Source organism: Rhinatrema bivittatum, chromosome 1 (assembly GCF_901001135.1).
Source record: "Rhinatrema bivittatum chromosome 1, aRhiBiv1.1, whole genome shotgun sequence".
NCBI classification, from domain to species: domain Eukaryota; kingdom Metazoa; phylum Chordata; class Amphibia; order Gymnophiona; family Rhinatrematidae; genus Rhinatrema; species Rhinatrema bivittatum.
The window spans coordinates 570,967,270-570,987,431 of NC_042615.1; the positions used below are offsets into that span (position 1 = coordinate 570,967,270).

General features: G+C 43.7%; 1 protein-coding gene across 2 annotated transcripts in view; it reads right to left on the reverse strand.

Annotated features, from left to right (window-relative positions):
- Positions 1 to 3,964: 3,964 nt before the first annotated feature.
- HSD17B3 (hydroxysteroid 17-beta dehydrogenase 3) overlaps positions 3,965 to 20,162 on the reverse strand; it is a 350,724-nt gene continuing 334,526 nt past the window's right edge. For both annotated transcript variants that reach the window (XM_029617712.1, XM_029617702.1), the window contains one exon: positions 3,965 to 5,398. In XM_029617712.1, the coding sequence (XP_029473572.1) occupies positions 5,393 to 5,398 (6 nt within the window). In that variant the 3' untranslated portion in view covers positions 3,965 to 5,392. The remainder of the gene's footprint in view (positions 5,399 to 20,162) is intronic.

A 20,162-nucleotide genomic window follows, 5' to 3' on the forward strand; every position in this document is an offset into this window, starting at 1 on the left:
ATCAGTTAAAAAGAATATGGAGGGAACCCAAAAGCTTGAAAATAAAGTACAAATACTTGAGAATTTTTCGACTAAAGTGGAAAAATAACTTAATGATGTGAAAGAATTACAAACAAAATTAAAAAAAATCTGAGAACATGGTTATGAAGAAAATGGATTTTCTAGAGAACGAAATGAGAAAGACAATCTCAGATTTTTAAACTTTCCTAAGACAAAATGGGCAAAACCGGCAGATCTTCTGAAAAGCTATTTAGTAAATATTTAGAATATCCCAGAATCAAGCATTCCAAAGATTTCGAAGATTTATTACGTTCCAGGAATGAAAAAAAAACAAGCAGCAACAAGAAGAACAAGATAAAGTTTCCTTTGATAATCTATCTGACTTTTTGGAAAAATCCTATGAAGCAAAAATTGAACAGAGAGCCACGCTGTTGGTGACGTTTCTGTATATTAAAGATAGAGATGATATATTGAAAAAATCCTTTCAGAAACATACACAGCTTTTTTATGGAGCCTCAATAAGAGTATTCCCGGACATTACCAGGAGGACACAGGAGATAAGGAAAATATTTTTATCATTAAGAAATCAGGTGCTCTCTAGAGGGGCCAGATTTTACTTAAAATTTCCATGCAGGTGTATGATTATTTACCAAAATGATAGATATATTTTCACAGATCCAGAACACCTACGTATCTATTTAGACTCCCACTCCTGATCTATATTGTAGAGGGAGGTGGTCATTGAGTTTATCTGTTGTGCTACACAGTGTTTCAGTTAAATATTGTTCAAGATGAATAGAATCTTATGAATCCGCTTAATTAATGGTTCTCCCCTATATTCTTATAAAGTGGATGTGAAATACAATCTGTATAATTTGTGTTATATTGATGGAAATTTTCTCCTTTTTTCTGTTTTGAATTGTTTTCAATGTACTCATATTGAAACATTAATAAATAAAAAATTAAAAAAAAAAAGCCAGGGTATAGCTTTAGGAGTGTGAAGGGATAAAATATTTGTTTTATTTTTCATTTCATTATCGGGGTGGGGTTGGGGGTTTCATTGTGTTTAATGTTTGTTTTTGTTTTTTTTACTTAAAAAAACAAAACATTAACCCCCCCCCCCCCCCCAAAAAAAAACCCAACAAACCTAAAAAAAAGAATAGGGCCTCCCAAGGCCTCCCGATCCCACCACCTATCCTTCCCACCCAGAAAAATGCTGGAGCTAGGATCCCCCCTGGCTCCCACTTACCCAGTCCAAAGAGGATACGCATGCAAGGTCTAGGCCCAGGCCGAAACCTATTCTTGCATAGCCCTAGACTGCTGAAACCTTGGCCTAGGCCCTATACAATGTCCAGGCTTGAAGGCCAGGTCCCACCACCTGGGCCTTGGCCTAGACCAGAGTTCAGACTGAGGCCCCAATGCTGGGGCTCAGTCTAGAGACTGGTTCCCAATGCCTGGGTCGCGGCCCATGGTCAGGCTAAGGCCTGGAGGCTGGAGCCCAAGCCTCCTATCAGTCTTCATTCTTCTTTTTTCTTTCTTCAGTCAACTTTCTTCAGTCTTCCCTGCTGGGGACATGCTGGAGTAAATTAACTCCGGCACATCCTCCTCAGTGGAGGCCACCATTTTGTTGTACAGCAGTACAACAAAATGGACCGGATTTAATTTACTTCAGCATATCCCCAAAGGATAAGTAGCACCACTCCGATCCACCCACTGCCTGTCCACTGACTTTCCATCTACTCAGATAGCCAGATAAATGACTTATCGGGCTATTTAATGGCCACTGAACTTAACTGAATATTCAGTGGCTGCTAGATAATTCCTACTTTCTGGGTATCTAGCACTACAGACCCTTGTATATGCCAGCCCAGAAGTCTAAAAATAAGTGCAGACTAATAGTGGATGTCACTAAATAAAGATATAGCATAATAGGTATAAAATATATAGAAATGACAAAACAAATTGAACTGATGGAGGGGTGTTACTGTATTAATGAAGGCATAGGTTTGAGGTTTGACTGCCCTAGACTTAGGTGGCTAACTTTATCCAGCTAAACAGTTAGCCAGCTAAGTTTAGAGAGGACAGGGGCCAGTTATCCTGCTCCAGTTCCTGATTCACTAAGGGTTTTTTCCATAGACACAAAATGGGAGAAAGGCCTTAATGAATCTGGCCCTAAGTTAGCTGGATAAACTTCAATTTTTAGCATTATCTGTCTAATATTGCTGGATAATTTTAGGTCAGTAAAACAGCAGCCCTAAAGTTAGCTGGATAAAATAATTTGGCTAACTTTAAGACAGCCAGGTAGATTCAGTGGCACACTTGTGCCACTGAATATCTTGTCGAGGTTAGCCAGATAAGTATGCATTTATTTTTAAATGTCTTATTTACCATTTCCCCAACCCAAAAAGGGAGATTTTACATAAAGGGGTATTTAAAGTACAGTCTTCTGAGACAAAAATATCACTTATAACTAATATTTACATCCACTGCTTTGGTGCCAACCAGAAAACCCTGCAAAAAATGCATTTGGAACTCATGTGGTTTTAGGTTTACTAGAAAGCATATTGAGTGTAGGCTAGTCCCTCAGATAGCCACAAGAAAACTAAATTACAATTACAATATAGTAAACCTTCAATACCAAAACAGCTCTAAATGCCAGCACTCAATCAGTAACAACCCTACCTATGAAAAGGCAACACTGCAAATATTACAACTGGTCCTGCAACCCCAAAACTGAATGAGCCAAGCTGCTATAGATCCCTATACAGAAAGTACATGCTCGTAGAATATCTCACCTCAATAACAGATGCAGAACACAGACAGACCCTTGATAAATAGAATAAACAGACTATAAAGTATAAATAGAAACAGGCAGACAAAAAACTGAAATGGAAACCACAACAATACAATGGTGGAACATTGCAGCAGGGGAAAAAAAGAAAATCACTATTCATTGATAATCATCAAATGCAATCAAGAAATATAATACATCAAAAACATCAGCCATACCAATAAAAAGAATAACATGTCAAATCATCTGTAGAATAGAACAATATTCAATAATTAAAAATGCATACAAAAATGTTATACATTGAAGATTTAGGTTAATTATTGCTTTAAGAAAAATGCCTCATGTTGACTAGTAATTGGAATAACAAGGCCTGAAGAGGAAAAAAATGTAATTGTCAGCTCAAGGCTGGGAGTGGCGTAAGAGTGTAGAAATGAATGTGAAATAAGGAAGGTGCCAAGAAAGTTAAACAAGCCTGAGAAGCAGAATATGTGACATCTGAGAGGCGTATGAAGGAAAAGTACCAGCAAGCATAGGGGATGAGCGAGGGGAGGGGTAGAAGTATATGAGAGCCATGTTTAACAGTGTATAAAAAGGTAATGCAAATTTAAAACAATGAGCAATCAGCATAGCACGAGAAGCAGTATATTCTGTAATTGTCTCTGTTTACTCCCTGAAGGAAACACAATCTCGTTCCTTCGGTTTCCGCTATCTTGATTTTTGTATGCATGTATGAAATAAACAGATACTGCCAATTCTTATAAGATCTCTAAGCTACTTAATAAATGTTTGCTTTTGAAACTGAAAGTCTGTTTCATCACTGGTAACTCTGGGGAGGAGAAGGCGGGGTAAGTTTCAAGGTATTTTAAAATTTTTAGTAGTAGAGGATGGTTGAAACAAGCCACTGTTTGGCAGATAGTAAACTCCCTGCACAAGCAGGTAATGATTTGAACTCCCTGAATAACGCAGCGCTCAGGTAAATGAACAACATCTACCAAACACCAATAAAATATTTCAGAACAGCAGACACAACAAATAAACATCCAATTATTTAAAACTAATAGGGATAAAAAGAATCCTCCACTCTCTATACCTGGGAACTTTTGATTTCCAGTGACACTTAGATTTTCCTGGATTGGGAGGGGGGGGGGGGGACAAACTTTTTCCTCTCTTTCTCATACACACACTCTAACACACGTTCATTCTTTCTCTCACACACACATTCTAACATACATGTTCATTCTCATACACAATCCTTCATACACACATGCTCATTCATTGACTCTTTCCCCCTCATATTCATGCATAAGCTCTCACACACTCAATGGCTCTCCCTCCTCCCACATACAGACATATACAGGCACTTTCTCACACTCAGTGGCTCTCTCTCCTTTACAGACACACTTATACACAGGACTTCCTCACGCTCAGTGCTCTTTTCCTCTCATACACACTCAAGCATTATCTCCTACTCAGTGTTTCTCTTTCACACTGTGGCTCTCTCTCCCTCAAACACAGGCACTCTCTCACCAGTAGCCCCACGTTTTTCACACTCAGTTGCTCTCTCCCTCATACACACACATCCATCTACCCACACCCACACATGTTCCCACCCATCCACACACATACACATGCTCTCACACTCAGTGGCTCTCCCACTTACACTCAGAAACTTTCACACACTCAGTGGCCCTCTCTCACACACACATACAAACAGGCACTCTCTCAAACTCAGCAGCTATCTCTCCCACACAATCACACATATACATAGGCTGCCTCACTAAAAATGCACAGCTGGGAAGGTGGCTGTGTCAGTAAAGATTGGCCAGGGAGGGGCAGGGTCAGTAAAGATTTTCTGCCGGTGGTGAGGCCACGTCAGTAAATATGCACTGCAGGGGAGTGGGGTACTGCTTCAGTAAAGATGCGTTACCAGGAGGGGGAACCAGATCAGTAAAGTTGTGCCTCTGGCAGGGAGGGAGCCGTGACAGCAAAGATGCATTGCTGGGGAGTTGTGACACTAAAGATTCACCACTAGGGGAGGGCCACATCAGTAAAGTTGTGCTGCGGGGGCGGTGTCGTTGAAGCTGCACTGCTGCGGATTGAAACCGTGCCGTCAGCCCACTGAGGACTCTTCTGCCACGGGGCAGTTCACTGAAGCTGCGCTACTGGTTTTGGCCTTAAGGAAAAGTGAGGCGGCAATGGCAGGGGCCACTTTTTGCCACCTCAAAATTTTTGCTGCCTGTGCAAATTCCACGGTGGGGGGGGGGGGGTACCCACGGACTATGCAGATGTGCAGCCACTTTGAAAATGACTTCAGATCTTATTTTCTGGGTGAGGGTTTTACATACACTTTTTCTTGATCACTATAAATACAATAGTAAATAGCAAATCATTCAACATTTTATTTTTACACACCCATCCTTCCAAGTGTCAAGTGCTGAACCATGAAAACATCATTTCAGTCTAATTAAAAATAATCTATTAGATTCCTAGGTAAATCTCAATGACAAATTTGGGCATGCTCTTTATAGTTGGAAATATTCTGCTAGGTAAGTATTCTAGTCATTATTGAGTCCGGCGTCTGTATCTTCTAAGCAAATCTTCTCACAGCTGGAAAGAAAAGAACAAGCATTAATCAAAAATAGATGGGAATATTTTTTTATGTATAAAATAACTTAAATGTTCTGGTAGATTCCTGGCAGTCTGAATGGGTGGAAAACAAGGTGCCAATCCCACAGATGAGACTAGTTTCAAAGACCGAAACTAATTTGGAATTTGTTGTGTGCTTTTTTTTTTATGTGGTCAAAAAATCCTTAACATAAATATTAGTTATTTATCTATAATCTCGATAGAACTTTTTTTTATGTAAGAACATTACTCCACAAATCCAGGTGCAGGAAAACAATAGCATAAGAGAAAAACCATGGTACCAGGTGTCTGTGCACCCAGTCGATGGACAGGCCTCACTGCTACGCTGCCTGTTCATGCTGCTTGCCGTGTTTGGCAATGCCTGCAGGCCCATGCAGAGGGGTGATGGGGACCTGTGTCAGGCGGTCAGCAGGAGTGTTGCTGTTTCTGATGCTTCAGGCTATGCAGCCTCTTGACATCAGCGGGCCCCCCTCTTCCTCCATAGCCATGGTGCTAGCAGCCAGACTTCCTCCCTTCCTGCTTCTACAAGTCTGCTGTCGGGAGGAGGAGGAGGAAGGGGTAAAAGAGCTGCTCAAACTCTTGCCCATATTGGGAGCATTGGTCAGTTTACATTAAGAACATAAGAACATAAGAAGTTGCCATACTGGGTTAGACCGAGGGTCCATCAAGCCCAGCATCCTGTTTCCAACAGTGGCCAATCCAGGCTACAAGTACCTGGCAAGTACCCAAACATTAAGTAGATCCCACGCTACTGATGCCAGTAATAGCAGTGACTATTCCCTAATGGACGAATGTTAAAGCACCCTCCGCGTGTAAAATCCGGGGGTTACGCGAGCAGCCGGGCCTTGTGTGCGCCGCGCATATTTTAGAAGGGGCCCAGCTGTGTATGTAACCCCCGTTACGTGCACAAGAGCCGGGCCTCGCAAAGGGGATGGTCCAAGGGGCAGGGAGGGGTGGAGCTGGAGGCGGCCAGTACAGCAGCCATTTGCTGCTGTGCCGGGGGATCGCGTGCCAGCAGCCTGCCGGCACGTGCAACTTATGCCAGCTCAGGAACTGACGTAAGTTCTTAAACAAAGGAAAAATAAAAAGGTATGACCTCTTAAGGGGTCGGGGAGCACAGGGGAAGAGGGAGGGAGTATGGGCAGGGGGTAGTGAAGTTCCAATTAAGGAGCGGACTGGGAGAGAACCGGGGAAGGCCGGGTTGCGTCGCCATGTGGAAATTGCATAATTCTCCCCCCCACTTGTGTGTGGCGCCCCAAATTTTATAACATGCACATGCTGGCACATGCATGTTATAAAATCGGCACATCCATGTGCACACTGGGTAGCGCGCACACGTTAAAAATCTACCCCTAAGTCAACTTGATTAATAGCAGTTAATGGACTTCTCCTCCAGGAACTTATCCAAACCTTTTTTAAATCAAACTACACTAACTGCCTTAACCACATCCTCTAGCAACAAATTCCAGAGCTTTATTGTGCATTGAGTGAAAAAGAATTTTCCCCAATTTGTTTTAAATGTGTTACTTGCTAACTTCATGGAGTGTTCCCTAGTGCTTCTAGTATCCGAAAGAGTAACCAATTCACATTTACCCATTCTAGACCTCTCATGATTTTATAAACCTCTATCATATCCCCCCTCAGCCGTCTCTTCTCCAAGCTGAACAGCCCTAATCTCTTCAGCCTTTCCTCATAGGCGAGCTGTTCCATTCACTTTACCATTATGGTCGCCCTTCTCTGTACCTTCTTCAGTGCAACTATATCTCTTTTGAGATGTGATGACCAGAATTGTACACCATGGAGCGATACAGAGGCATTATGACATTTTCTGTTTTATTCACAATTCCCTTCCTAATAATTCCTGGAGGATAGGAGGGAGGCAAGCTGGGTGGTATGAGGGCTCGTAAAGAGGTACAGACTGGGTGCTAGCTTGCTTTCTTCTTGCATTTGCACATAAAATCATTTTGAAAATGCTGGGTAAAGTGTTTTAGTACGTAGACAAGTTGCACTCAGCAAGTTAAACTTGCTCTTGGTAGTGCATAATTTTTGCATGTAAACTTCCATGCAGGCTTTTGAAAATCCAAAAGCCTGTTCATAAGTCCTATTCCTCCAACGCCCCCCACAAGAATGCGTACTGCAAGGATGATGAAAGTATGTGCAATAAGATTATGCACATACTTTTACCTGCATACCCCTCCCCCAGGGCTATTTTCAAAGAACCACTTACATGCATAAAACCAGATTATAGCGAATCAATTCTACTAAGCGGTGTTTAAAACAACATGGGGACAGTAACTTTCAAACCAGCACGTGGGTGCACTTTGGAGCATGTATGCCGGCGCAAGCCCAGAGACACGACCATTTTAGAACTTGCATGCACATATGCCTACATGTTATAAAATAGCCTGGGTGCGGGCACAGTTTTAAGTGTGCACCCGTCCAGGCACGTAAATTGGGTTTCTACTGCGTAAGTTAGAGTATTTTAAAACCACTTTCACCCCTTGACCAGTTTCACCAGTTCATCCACCAGTTCACCCAGTGTTGAGCTAGCTCCTTTAAACTCCACCCCCCTGGTTTAATAGCCTGCACTCCCCCAGTTACCCCAGACATGTAAACCCCTCTGAAATGGTTGGGTTTTTTGTGTTTTTTTACAGTTACACCTCCTCCATAGCAGAAGTAAAGTTATGCAGCAGAGGACCTGAATGTGCACCGAGGCGCATAAGTATTTGCTTGCACATCTCTTGGCCATGCTCTGAAATGCCCATGGCCCGCCCAGACCACACCCCTTTTTGAAATCAAGTGAGATGTGCGCTCAGCAAGAGATACACATGTATCTGGGCAGCTTTTAAAATTTTGTCAGCATGCACAACCTCAACTTGTGAAAAAACACTTATTCTAAGCTTATCAAATTCACAATACTACATGAGCAAAAGCTTCCTGAAATAATAAGGTTTTTACGAAAGGCTATAATGTTGGATCTGTTATAGAAAAATACCGGAGCATGAGATTCTGTTTGATGGGTTGGTTTAATAGAAGGCACAACCAACGGCAATTCATCCATAGACCATAATGACCGGGAGGGCACTTAAGGTACAATCAAACTAAGACATACCTTACCCTTTGATAACTTTAATTACAAGTGTTAAAAATTTTTATTTTATTCTTTGTGCCTCAGGCAACCAATGTAGCTGAGCAAACATTGGTGAAACATGCTCTCTCAATTTGCCCTGCATTACTAATCAGTTTGTTGCATTTTGAAGTAGCTGCAATGTGCGTAGACAATATTCAGGTGACGCAATGAATAAAGTATTCCCGTAATCAAGTGAAGTTAGTATGAAAGCCTGGTCTACTGCCCTAAAATAATTTCTTGGTAAGAAGTATCTTTAGCTTATAAAAACCAGTTTTCAAAATCATTCTAATAGGAGTCCTACTGGTCATAGCCAAATCAATTTGATAACCATGGTTTCTGACATAGTCAGTAAATGTTATAAATGTATCTTTCATTGTGAAACCCTGGCATCACTCTGATCCACATTATCTCTGTTTTTCACAAGCTGGTTAGACACCCAAGATTTAATTAATCCTAGACAGTGGTTCACTTGAGACAAGGTAACTTTCATCTCAGCTTGAAAAGAGAAAAGTATATGGATGTTGTCTGTATACATTTTATAAAAAGACCTTGGCTGATCCAGAATTAGACAGAGTGGCTGAAGCTAGACATTGAATAAAGTGGCTGATAAAAAGGGTCCCTGAGGTACACCAGCCTTCGTATACCAGGTTGATTTTAGTTGTTCAGTCCTAACCTGAATTGTCCTCTCAGCCAGAAATGATCTAAACCAAGGATGTACCTGTCCTCCAATTCCCAGCTCACCTATGTAAAAGGCATGACAAAGAATGTCAAAAGCCACTGATATATCTACAAATACTGCAATAATTTCTCTATTATTGTCAGTTTTATGAGGCTAAAAGTCAGTGAGGGAGACCAACAAAGTCCCTGTACTGTGAGCACTCTGGAATCCATATTGATGAGGGTTCAAAACCTTATGCTCATCCAACGTCCTTAGCAACAACAACAAGAGTTGAACAGGAGAGGGAAACCAAGGACTCAACGCCCGCAATCTCAACAAACAACAGCAACAGCAAAAACTTCACAGTTTTTAAGAGTCCTGCCGCCACCTCCACATCAAGCACCCCCGGGAAGAATCACAGCTTGCTTTCAAGCATGGAAAGAGATAACATCAGATCACTGGGTTCTGGAGATTGTGCAAAGAAGTTACCAGCTACAATTCACAATCACCCCCTCACTTCCTCACCCACCGGAGCATATAATAAAGATGTCTCATCCCCAACTCGAACAAGAGATCCTTTCGCTCAAACAGGGAGAGATCCATCATATTTCACAGGGAGCCCACAACAAGGGTTTCTACTCACAGGGCCGCCATCAGGAATTTTGAGGCCCCATACAGCCAAAATGTCTGGGCCACAAGCATTCAGTGGATAAAGTATATGCAACAATGTTTATACCTATGTGTAAACTCCACCATAGGTGTAAAAAAATAAAAACAAGTCAACAAACTCAAATCACTTAGATAAATGCACAGTATCTGAGAAATCCAGTGGGTTCTATCCAATAAAGCAGTTCAGTGTGAGTACTGAATTGTGTCCATCTCGACTCATAGTGGAAATAACAGCAAATTCAGGTTTATGAAGCAATCAGTCTTCTTACTTTCTGATTTGCAAAATCTTTAATTAAGTCTTTGTAACTGAGTTGTCTGGCAAGCTCATGCTCTGGGCGACAGACTGTCGGAGAGAGCCTCAGTGGGCCTCTTTGCCATGAACTAATACATCCCCCAAGCGCACCTGCCGCCTGGCGGCTGCGGGCCCCCATATGTGGCAGTAGATCCTGGGGCCCCATACTGCAGGCCCAAGAATACTGCCCTGATGGCGGCCCTACTCACCATTTTTCCTCATTCCCATGAAATCTTGTGGCCTTCGCCCAATCTTAGATCTTCGCAAGCTCAACAAATGCCTCAGCAAGGAAAAGTTCAAAATGATATCCCTCAAATCAATTCTGCCACTCCTTCAATGGAACAACTGGATGTACTCAATAGATTTGAAGGATGCCTACACGTACATTCCTAGCCATCCATCTTCATGGTGCTACCTGTGCTTCCAATACAAGACACAAGGTTACCAATACAAGGTTCTTCCTTTCGGCCTATCGGCAGCCCCGAGAGTTTTCACCAAATGCATGGTAGTGGTGGTGGCATACCTCAGACAGAGGGGCATGTGCATTTTTCCGTACCTGGATGACTGGCTTATAGTAGCCTCGACCCCTGCTATACTGCTAGATCACCTTCATCAGGTGATCGAATGCTTGGACAAGTTGGGACTAGTAATAAACTTTCAGAAATCAATGTTAAATCCGACACAAATTCTACAATTCATAGGAGCTCAATTGGACACCATTCGCTGCAGGAGAGGAAACGGGAGATGCAAAAGCTTCTCCACACCCTTAAGACTATGCACAGACTTTCGGCATGGTAAATTCTTACAATTTTAGGGCAACCATCTTCACAGTTCCCAACACCAGATTACACATGCGCCGTCTACAGTGGGGATTAAAACAGCAGTGGAAGCAACATTTGCAACCATTAACAACACGTCTCTTGCTCACCTCCGAGATGACAAAGGATGTAAATTGGTGGCTCAATGAATCCACTCTATGCAAAGGGGCGTTGTTCAATCTTCCCCTACACAATGCAGTACTCATCACAAATGCCTCTCGCAAAGGGTGGGGTGCACATCTGGATCTCTTGGAAACACAGGGACTGTGATCTCCACAAGAACAGAACTTACAAATAAACTTACTAGAACTCCTAGCGATCCGACTTGCATTGAAAGCATTTCAAAATCACCTACAGAGCCGAAGAGTAATGATCTACACGGACAATCAAGTGGCCATGTATTACATAAACAACAAGAAGGGTTTGGTTCATGGTCCCTCTGCAAAGAAACCCTGCAGATATTTCAGCACACACATCAACATTCGATTCAACTACAAGCAATTGTTGCAAATTTCCATTAAAGACCCGATATGCTTGCCGAATCATCCAGATCTTCTCATACAACAGGGGGGAACGCTTCTCCACCCTGTTCATTCGTCCCTTCATTTAACAGCTTGGAGATTGAGTGGTTCCTTCTGTCAGAACAAGGAATCTCGGTTGAAGCCCAGGATGTGATCTTGGAATCCAGGAAACCATCAACCAGGAAAAATTACAGTTTTAAGTGGAAGCATTACACCTCCTGGTGCACATCCAAAGGGATTCCACCTATAGACTGTTCACCGGAATTGCACTTAGATTATCTCCATATGCTCTATACATCTGGGTTAGCAATGTCATCGATCAGAGTGCATCTTAGCGCCATAGCAGCATATCACAGACCGCATAGTGGTCAATCGATTTTGGCACACCCTTTACTGTCTCGATTCCTTAAAGGACTTTCACATATTAGGCCTCCAGTCGCTAAGCCACCATTTCCATGGAACCTAAACACGGTCTTGGAACAACTCATGCATTCTTCCTTTGAACCAATGGACTCCTCTCACATAAAATACCTCACATGGAAGGTAGTTTTCCTGGTAGCAGTGACAGCTTGCAGAATCAGCGAGCTCCAGACCTTGGTTCATTATCCTCTGTATGAAGTTTTATCACCACAAGGCAGTACTCCTCACTCATCCAAACTTCCTACCAAAGGTAGTGTCACAGTTCCACTTAAACCAGTCTGTAGAGCTGCCTACATACATTCCCAAACCGCATTGCAATGACAGAGAACGCTTACTTCACACATTGGACTGCAAAAGAGCTTTAGCCTACTATAAAGAAAGAACACAATTGGATGCTCGTTCATCACAATTGTTTGTGTCTTTCAATCCAAATTCTCTGGGTCTACCAGTAACAAAGAGGACTATATCCAGCTGGATTACACAATGTATTCAATTCTGTTACGAAAAGCAAAACTTGCCGCTAACTTCCCATCCAAATGCTCACCAAGTTAGGGCAGTGTCTGCCTCGATTGCGCATCTCCATCACGTTCAGCCTGTGGACATTTGTAAAGTGGCTACATGGTCCTCATTACATACTTTTATATCCCATTAACTCCTCGACCAACAGTCAATGGAAGACACCAAAGTAGGCAGAGCAGTGCTAACATCACTAGCATCATAACTGGGTCGACTACCACTAGACCTAAATCACGCATCAAACAAGGTACAATTAACAGTGCGTGATCGGGAGCTTAGTTCTCCCATGACAATGGGAAAAAGCAAGTTTGCTTACCGTAAACGGTGTTTCCGTAGATAGCAGGATGAATTAGCCATGCTGATCCGTCCTCCTCCCTGGTTAGTCGACCCTTCAATTCTTCTACACTGAAGCTAAATTACAGACTGAGGAGAATCTGTTACTTTCCTGCGCAGGAACCCATGTGCAGCCGCAGAGGGCAAAACTCTAAACTCTGCTTGGGAAGCTCCGCCTCCCGGGACCTGAAGACAGTTCCCATGACAGCATGGCTAATTCATCCTGCTATCTACGGAAACACCGTTTACGGTAAGCAAACTTGCTTTTTGTTTCATTTTTTTTGTTTGTAGTGCCTGCTTGTGAGGGAGTATATAGCAAACTCCATCAGATTACCTTAAAGGACCAGGCACAGTTGTCTCGCCTGGTCCTCCTTAAAATCCTGACCCACAGGGAATCTTGGATGAAGGGAAGAGCCCCTCAGGGCCTAGGAGGGTTAATCAGGCCCCAGGAAGCAGGCAGAGACCCACAGTATGCCAAGACCTGTTATGTTAAGGACTGTATATTACCTGAAGTTAAGGTGAGCTGTACTGATTGTTTGATCTGGGTTTTTCCACTGTAAATAAACTGCACCTAAGGAACTGCCAGAATCTAACTGCTTATTTCTCTATTTCCAAGCTGCTATTGTCCAAGTTACCACATATGGTGCTAGCATAGGATCTCTTGCCTAAGCAGGAAGCACAGGCAAGAGCCCTTAGCCACAGCAGTAGAAAAAAAAAAACCCTGCCGAGTTTTTTATCTTTTTCCTGGGGCCTCCCAGTTCCACCCGGCCAAGCTTTGTACATCAGGCCAAGGGGTCTATCCCCGCTTGTGTAGTCAGGGGTCAAACAGTGAGTAAGGGCTAGCAGGCCAGCAGGTTTTTTTGTGTGTTTTCCCTCTCTCCTTTCCCCAGGGAGGTACCTAGTTTGGAGGCAACTTGATAAATAGGGAAGATAGAGCAAGTGATCCAGGTGCTTGCTACAGGGCGGCAATAATTACCGAACACCCTGCAAATGCAAATTGATCTGCAACGGGCATTGCAAGAGTGGGTGGTACATTAGCATGATGCTAACCCAGATAGCACAAGTTGGCAAACTGCCATAACTAGTCCACCACACGTGTCACTGACACTACTTAAGATGGTTCCAGAAGTAGACCCTGATGGTTTTCTGAAAAACTTTGAATGCACAGTACGACTGGCAGACTGGCCAGAGGTCAGGTGGGCTACCTATCTGGGGAATATACTCACCAGGATTAGTCAAGATGCCTTCCAAACCTCCAATACAGAAGGAGAGACCACATACCAGGAAGTCAAGGCCACCATTCTAGAGAGAGTGTGACCCGCCCCAGAAGCCTAGCAACAGCAATTTAGGTGGGGAGTTCTGCAAGGAAACTATTCTACAGATTTAAAGATGTCGCTTAGAAGTGGTTGCACCCAGAAGGGAAGACCAGAGTGGAGGTAGCAAAGGCAGTTCTGCTGGAACAGTTCCTAGACAAACTTGAATGGCCTATGTGGCAGTGGATCTGCTGATACCCAAGCCACAGTTAAAAAGGTGCTGGAAGTAGCAGAGGCCTATTATTAGGCCCAGACCATACCTGAGTCACCACGGTTCCTAGAGAAGCCACTTGATCCAGATAGAAGATGGGGGAGTCCTAAGTCTGAGGTCTCGACAACCAGTAACACAGATCCAGCAGAACCTTTTGCCTCAGCTGCAAACCTCAGCCAGACCGACATGTTTCAGCTATGGAGAAAGGGGCCATTTTGCCAGAGACTGTGCCCGCAGGGAAGATGAGCCAAATAACAATGCCATGAGCCCACACTTTTATAATTTCATGGATGTCCCCAGCCAGGGAGTCTCTATTTTTGTGATTGCGGTTGAAATGGGGTTCCAACCCAGGCATTAGTGGACTCTGAGAGTGTGAAAATGCTTGTAGGAAGAGAGTTAGTGAAGCAAATCTAGATTGACTATGACAGAAGTGTGACACTGGCATGCATCCATGGGGACCAATGGCAGTATCCAGCAAGCTGGGTACAATTAAAGACTATGGTCAACCATGAAAAAATTGAGGTGGGAGTTCTTCCTTGGCTACCCTACCCTGTTTTGATAGGATGGGCTGTCCAAACATCAAGAGCCTCTGGAGCCAACTCACAACAGGCTTGTCCTCCCATAATAATGAAGAACTGGAGTTTCCAAAACTCTTTCCTTTGGAGGATCCAGATCTATATCATAAAGACTTTAAGACTCCTAGGTCCTGGAGACAACGCCAACAGGACAAATACAGTTATGCTGCTAATTTAGAGGCAGCCAGTGAGGAAGCATCAGAGTCAGGGGAAGAGCAGTAACCCATCCAGAATGTCTTACCTGCACCCCCCCCCTTGAGTGGAAAAATGGGGTGACCCGGGGAGCTTCAGGTAGGTCCAGAGGGAGGATGACTCCTTTAAGTGAGCCCAGGAGCATATACATAGGGTGGACGAAAAGCTAGACCCTGAAGCACAGATTTCAGACCCTATTCCTCCTTATTTTGTGATGAAAGGGCATCTATTTTACCGAGTTACAAAGGGAAGTGTGGAGGGGGAATTGATAGAATAACTTCTAGTTCCCAAACCGTATCTTCAGAAGGTCTTGCACTAGCACACAGCCATTTCCTAAGGGGGTCACCTGGGGGAGGAAAAGACCTGAGAGAAAATATCGGCATAGGTCTATTGGCAAGGCCTACATAAATCCAGTTTTATTGCTGGTCCTACCCTCTTGCCAACTCACAAAGCCTGCCAGTGTATGGGCAGCATCTTTCATACCAATGCCCATAATCGAGACCCCTTTTGAAAAGGTGGGCATATATCTTGTGGGGCCACTAGAGAACATAAGAACATAAGAAATTGCCATGCTGGGTCAGACCAAGGGTCCATCAAGCCCAACATCCTGTTTCCAACAGAGGCCAAACGAGGCCACAAGAACCTGGCAATTACCCAAACACTAAGAAGATCCCAAGCCACTGATGCAATTAATAGCAGTGGCTATTCCCTAAGTAAATTTGATTAATAGCCATTAATGGACTTCTCCTCCAAGAACTTATCCAAACCTTTTTTGAACCCAGCTATACTAACTGCACTAACCACATCCTCTGGCAACAAATTCCAGAGCTTTATTGTGCGTTGAGTGAAAAAGAATTTTCTCCAATTAGTCTTAAATGTGCTACTTGCTAACTTCATGGAATAGAGATGTGAATCGTGTCCTCGATCGTCTTAACGATCGATTTCGGCTGGGAGGGGGAGGGAATCGTATTGTTGCCGTTTGAGTGTTTAAAGTATCGTGAAATCGTGAGCCGGCACACTAAAACCCCCTAAAACCCACCCCCGACCCTTTAAATTAAATCCCCCACCCTCCCGAACCCCCCCAAATGCCTTAAATTACCTGGGGGTCCGGCGGCGGTCCGGAACGGCCTCCTGCAATTGAATCGTGTTGTCTTCAGCCGGCGCCATTTTTCAAAATGGCGGCGCCAAAATGGTGGCGGCCATAGACCAACACGATTCGACTGCAGGAGGTCGTTCCGGACCCCCGCTGGAATTTTGGTAAGTCTTGTGGGGGTCAGGAGGCCCCCCCAAGATGGCCAAAAGTCCCTGGGGGTCCAGCGGGGGGTCCGGAAAACGATCTCCTGCCGCGAATCGTTTTCCATACGGAAAATGGCGCCGGCAGGAGATCGACTGCAGGAGGTCGTTCAGCGGGGGTCCGGAACCCTGGCTGAACGACCTCCTGCAGTCGATCCCCTGCCGGCGCCATTTTCCGTACGGAAAACGATTCGCGGCAGGAGATCGTTTTCCGGACCCCCGCTGGACCCCCAGGGACTTTGGCCAGCTTGGGGGGGCCTCCTGACCCCCACAAGACTTGCCAAAAGTCCAGCGGGGGTCCGGAACGACCTCCTGCAGTCGAATCGTGTTGGTCTATGGCCGCCGCCATTTGCGCCGTCATTTTGAAAAATGGCGCCGGCTGAAGACAACACAATTCAATTGCAGGAGGCCGTTCCGGACCGCCGCTGGACCCCCAGGTAATTTAAGGCATTTGGGGGGGGGGTTTGGGAGGGTGGGGGGATTTAATTTAAAGGGTCGGGGGTGGGTTTTAGGGGGTTTTAGTGTGCCGGTTTTCCTGCCCTCCCCCTTCCCCCGATTTACGATTTTTTGACGATAAATCGGGGGAATTGGTATTGTATCGTGGCCCTAACGATTTTTGACGATTTAAAATATATCGGACGATATTTTAAATCGTCAAAAAACGATTCACATCCCTATCATGGAATGCCCCCTAGTTCTCCTATTATCTGAAAGTGTAAATAACCGATTTGCATCTATTTTTTCAAGACCTCTCATGATCTTAAAGACATAAGAACATATGACCTCTATCATATGCCCCCTCAGCCGTCTCTTCTCCAAGCTGAACAGCCCTAACCTCTTCAGCCTTTCCTCATAGGGGAGCTGTTCCATCCCCTTTATCATTTTGGTTAAACTTCTCTGTACCTTCTCCATTGCAACTATATCTTTTTTGAGATGCGGCGACCAGAATTGTACACAGTATTCCAGGTGCAGTCTCACCATGGAGCGATATAGAGGCATTATGACATTTTCTGTTTTATTAACCATTCCCTTCCTAATAATTCCTAACATTCTGTTTGCTTTTTTGACTGCTGCAGCACACTGAGCTCACAATTTTAAAGTATTATCCACTTTGATGCCTAGATCTTTTTCCTGGGTGGTAGCTCCTAATATGGAACCTAACATCGTGTAACTACAGCAAGTGCACCTTGCACTTGTCCACATTAAATTTCATCAGCCATCTGGATGCCCAATCTTCCAGTCTTGCAAGGTCCTCCTGTAATGTATCACAATCCGCTTGTGATTTAACTGCTCTGAATAATTTTGTATTATCCACAAATTTGATAACCTCACTCATCGTATTCCTTTCCAGATCATATATATATATATATATATATATATATATATGAAAAGCACCGCTCCAAGTACAGATCCCTGAGGCATTCCACTGTTTACCTTTTTTCCACTAAGAAAATTGACCATTTAAGTCTACTCTCTGGTTTCTGTCTTTTAACCAGTTTGTAATCCACGAAAGGATATCTCCTCCTATCCCATGACTTTTTAGTTTTCTTAGAAGCCTCTCATGAGGGACTTTGTCAAATGCCTTCTGAAAATCCAAATACACTATATCTACATGTTTATTAACCCCTTCAAAAAAAATGAAGTAGATTTGTTAGGCAAGACTTCCCTTGGGTAAATCCATGTTGACTCTGTTCCATTAAACCATGTCTTTCTATATGCTCTTCGATTTTGATCTTGAGAATAGTTTCCACTATTTTTCCAGGCACTGAAGTCAGGCTCACTGGTCTATAGATACCCGGATCGCCCCTGGAGCCTTTTTTAAATATTGGGGTTACATTGGCCACCCTCCAGTCTTTAGGTACAATGGATGATTTTAATGATAGGTTACAAATTTTAACTAATAGATCAGAAATTTCATTTTTCAGTTCCTTCAGTACCCTAGGATGCATCTACTCGAGGAAATAAGTACATTCTTGCCAATCTGGACTATGCCACAAGATGTCTGTTGGCAGTATGCTATGGAATATGAAGACCCTGATGGTGGCGACTGCCTTAATAGAGGTTATTTCACAACTTGGGCTACCCAAGGAAATCCTGACAAATCTGAGAACCCCATTCATGTCCAAATAATGAAACAACTTTGCAACCATGCTCAAGGTAAAAATTCTATGTATCTCGGTATATCACCTGCAGAACAATGGCCTTGTCGAATGCTTCAATCACATGCTCAAATAAATGTTGAGTAAATTTGTGGATGAAGATGGGAAGAATTGTGGTGCATTGCTACCCTATATTCTGTTTTCATTCTGTGAAGTACCACATAGCTCAGTGAGGTTTTCCCCTTTTAGGTTACTGAATGGGAGGAGACCAAGAGGAATCTTAGACATAGCTCATGAGACTTGAGAAGACGAAGGAAACCCCAGGCAAAACCTCATTGACTACATTCTCTGAGTGCAAGATCGCCTAAAAAAGAATGGGGAGGTGGTTCACCTATGCCTAGAAAAGGCTCAGGGTATTCAAGCCCGAGCTTACAATCACCTCACGGTCCAAAGAGCATTCCAGCCGGGGCACTGTGTCCTTGTCCTCCTCCCATCTTTGGAAAGCAAGTTTATTAGCCCATTGTTAAGGACCCTATGAAGTTTTGGAGAAAACAAGGCCCATAGATTACAAAATAGCCCATCCAGATAAACAAAAGAAAACTCAAATCTACCATGTAAACCTCCTTAAGAAGTGGGTTGTACAGAAGTGTGGAGTGTTACAAAAAGGAGAGTTTGGCCCAGAGGTCAGACCTGAAGTGGCCCAAGCCCAAATTCCTTTTGGAAAGCAGCTGTGCACTCTATAGACAGTTGACTTAAAGCAGCTGGTAGAGCAAAACAAGGAGATTTTCTCAAACCTGCTTGGTCATACCCAGTTGGTGGAGCATGACATCATTATGCCTCCTGGAATTGTGGTACAGCAATGGCCCTATCAGATTCCTAAGGCTAGGTGCTGCATCATTGAGACTGAAGTAAAGGATATACTCCAGCTCTGGGTTATAGAGGAGTCTATCAGTGATTGGTCTTCACTCATAATGTTTTACCGAAGCCAGAAGGGAGCATAAACTTCTACATTGACTTTAAAAAGGTCAGTGAGATCTCAAAACTTGACGCGTACCTGATGCCATGAGTGGATGAACTGATTAAGCATCTCTACCCTGGACCTTACAAAAGGGTATAGGCAGGTGCCTCTCATGCCAACAGCGAAGAAGAAGACAGTATTTTTGATGTCAAGTGGACTTTTCGAGATCATCATTCTCTCTTTTGGACGCCACAGTGCCCCCGCAACTTTTCAATGCTTAGTCAACCACCTGTTCTGTTCACATCATGGGTATGTAGCCGCCTACTTAGATATCTTTGTGATGTACAGCCCAGATTGAAAGACATATCCAAGCCAATTTGAAGCTGTGCTAATCAATCTGAGAAAAGTAAGACTAATGGCTAACCCAAAGAAGTGCTTGCTGGAAGGGCAAGAACTCCAGTATCTTGGCTACATCGTGGGGAAGAGCAAGGTCCATTCTCAGACCAGGAAGACTGAGGTGATCACCCTTCCACAAACAAAAGTGAAAGAGGCATTCCTAGGCCTTATGGGATACTAAAGAAGGTTTATCCCCAATTACTTGGAGAATGTTGAACAAAGCACCAGATAAGGACCAGTGGTCAGCTGAAGCAGAGAAGGCTTTCAGAGCTGTGAAAGAGGTGATATGCTCTGAATCAGTCCTGATAAACCCGAACTTCATCGAATCCTT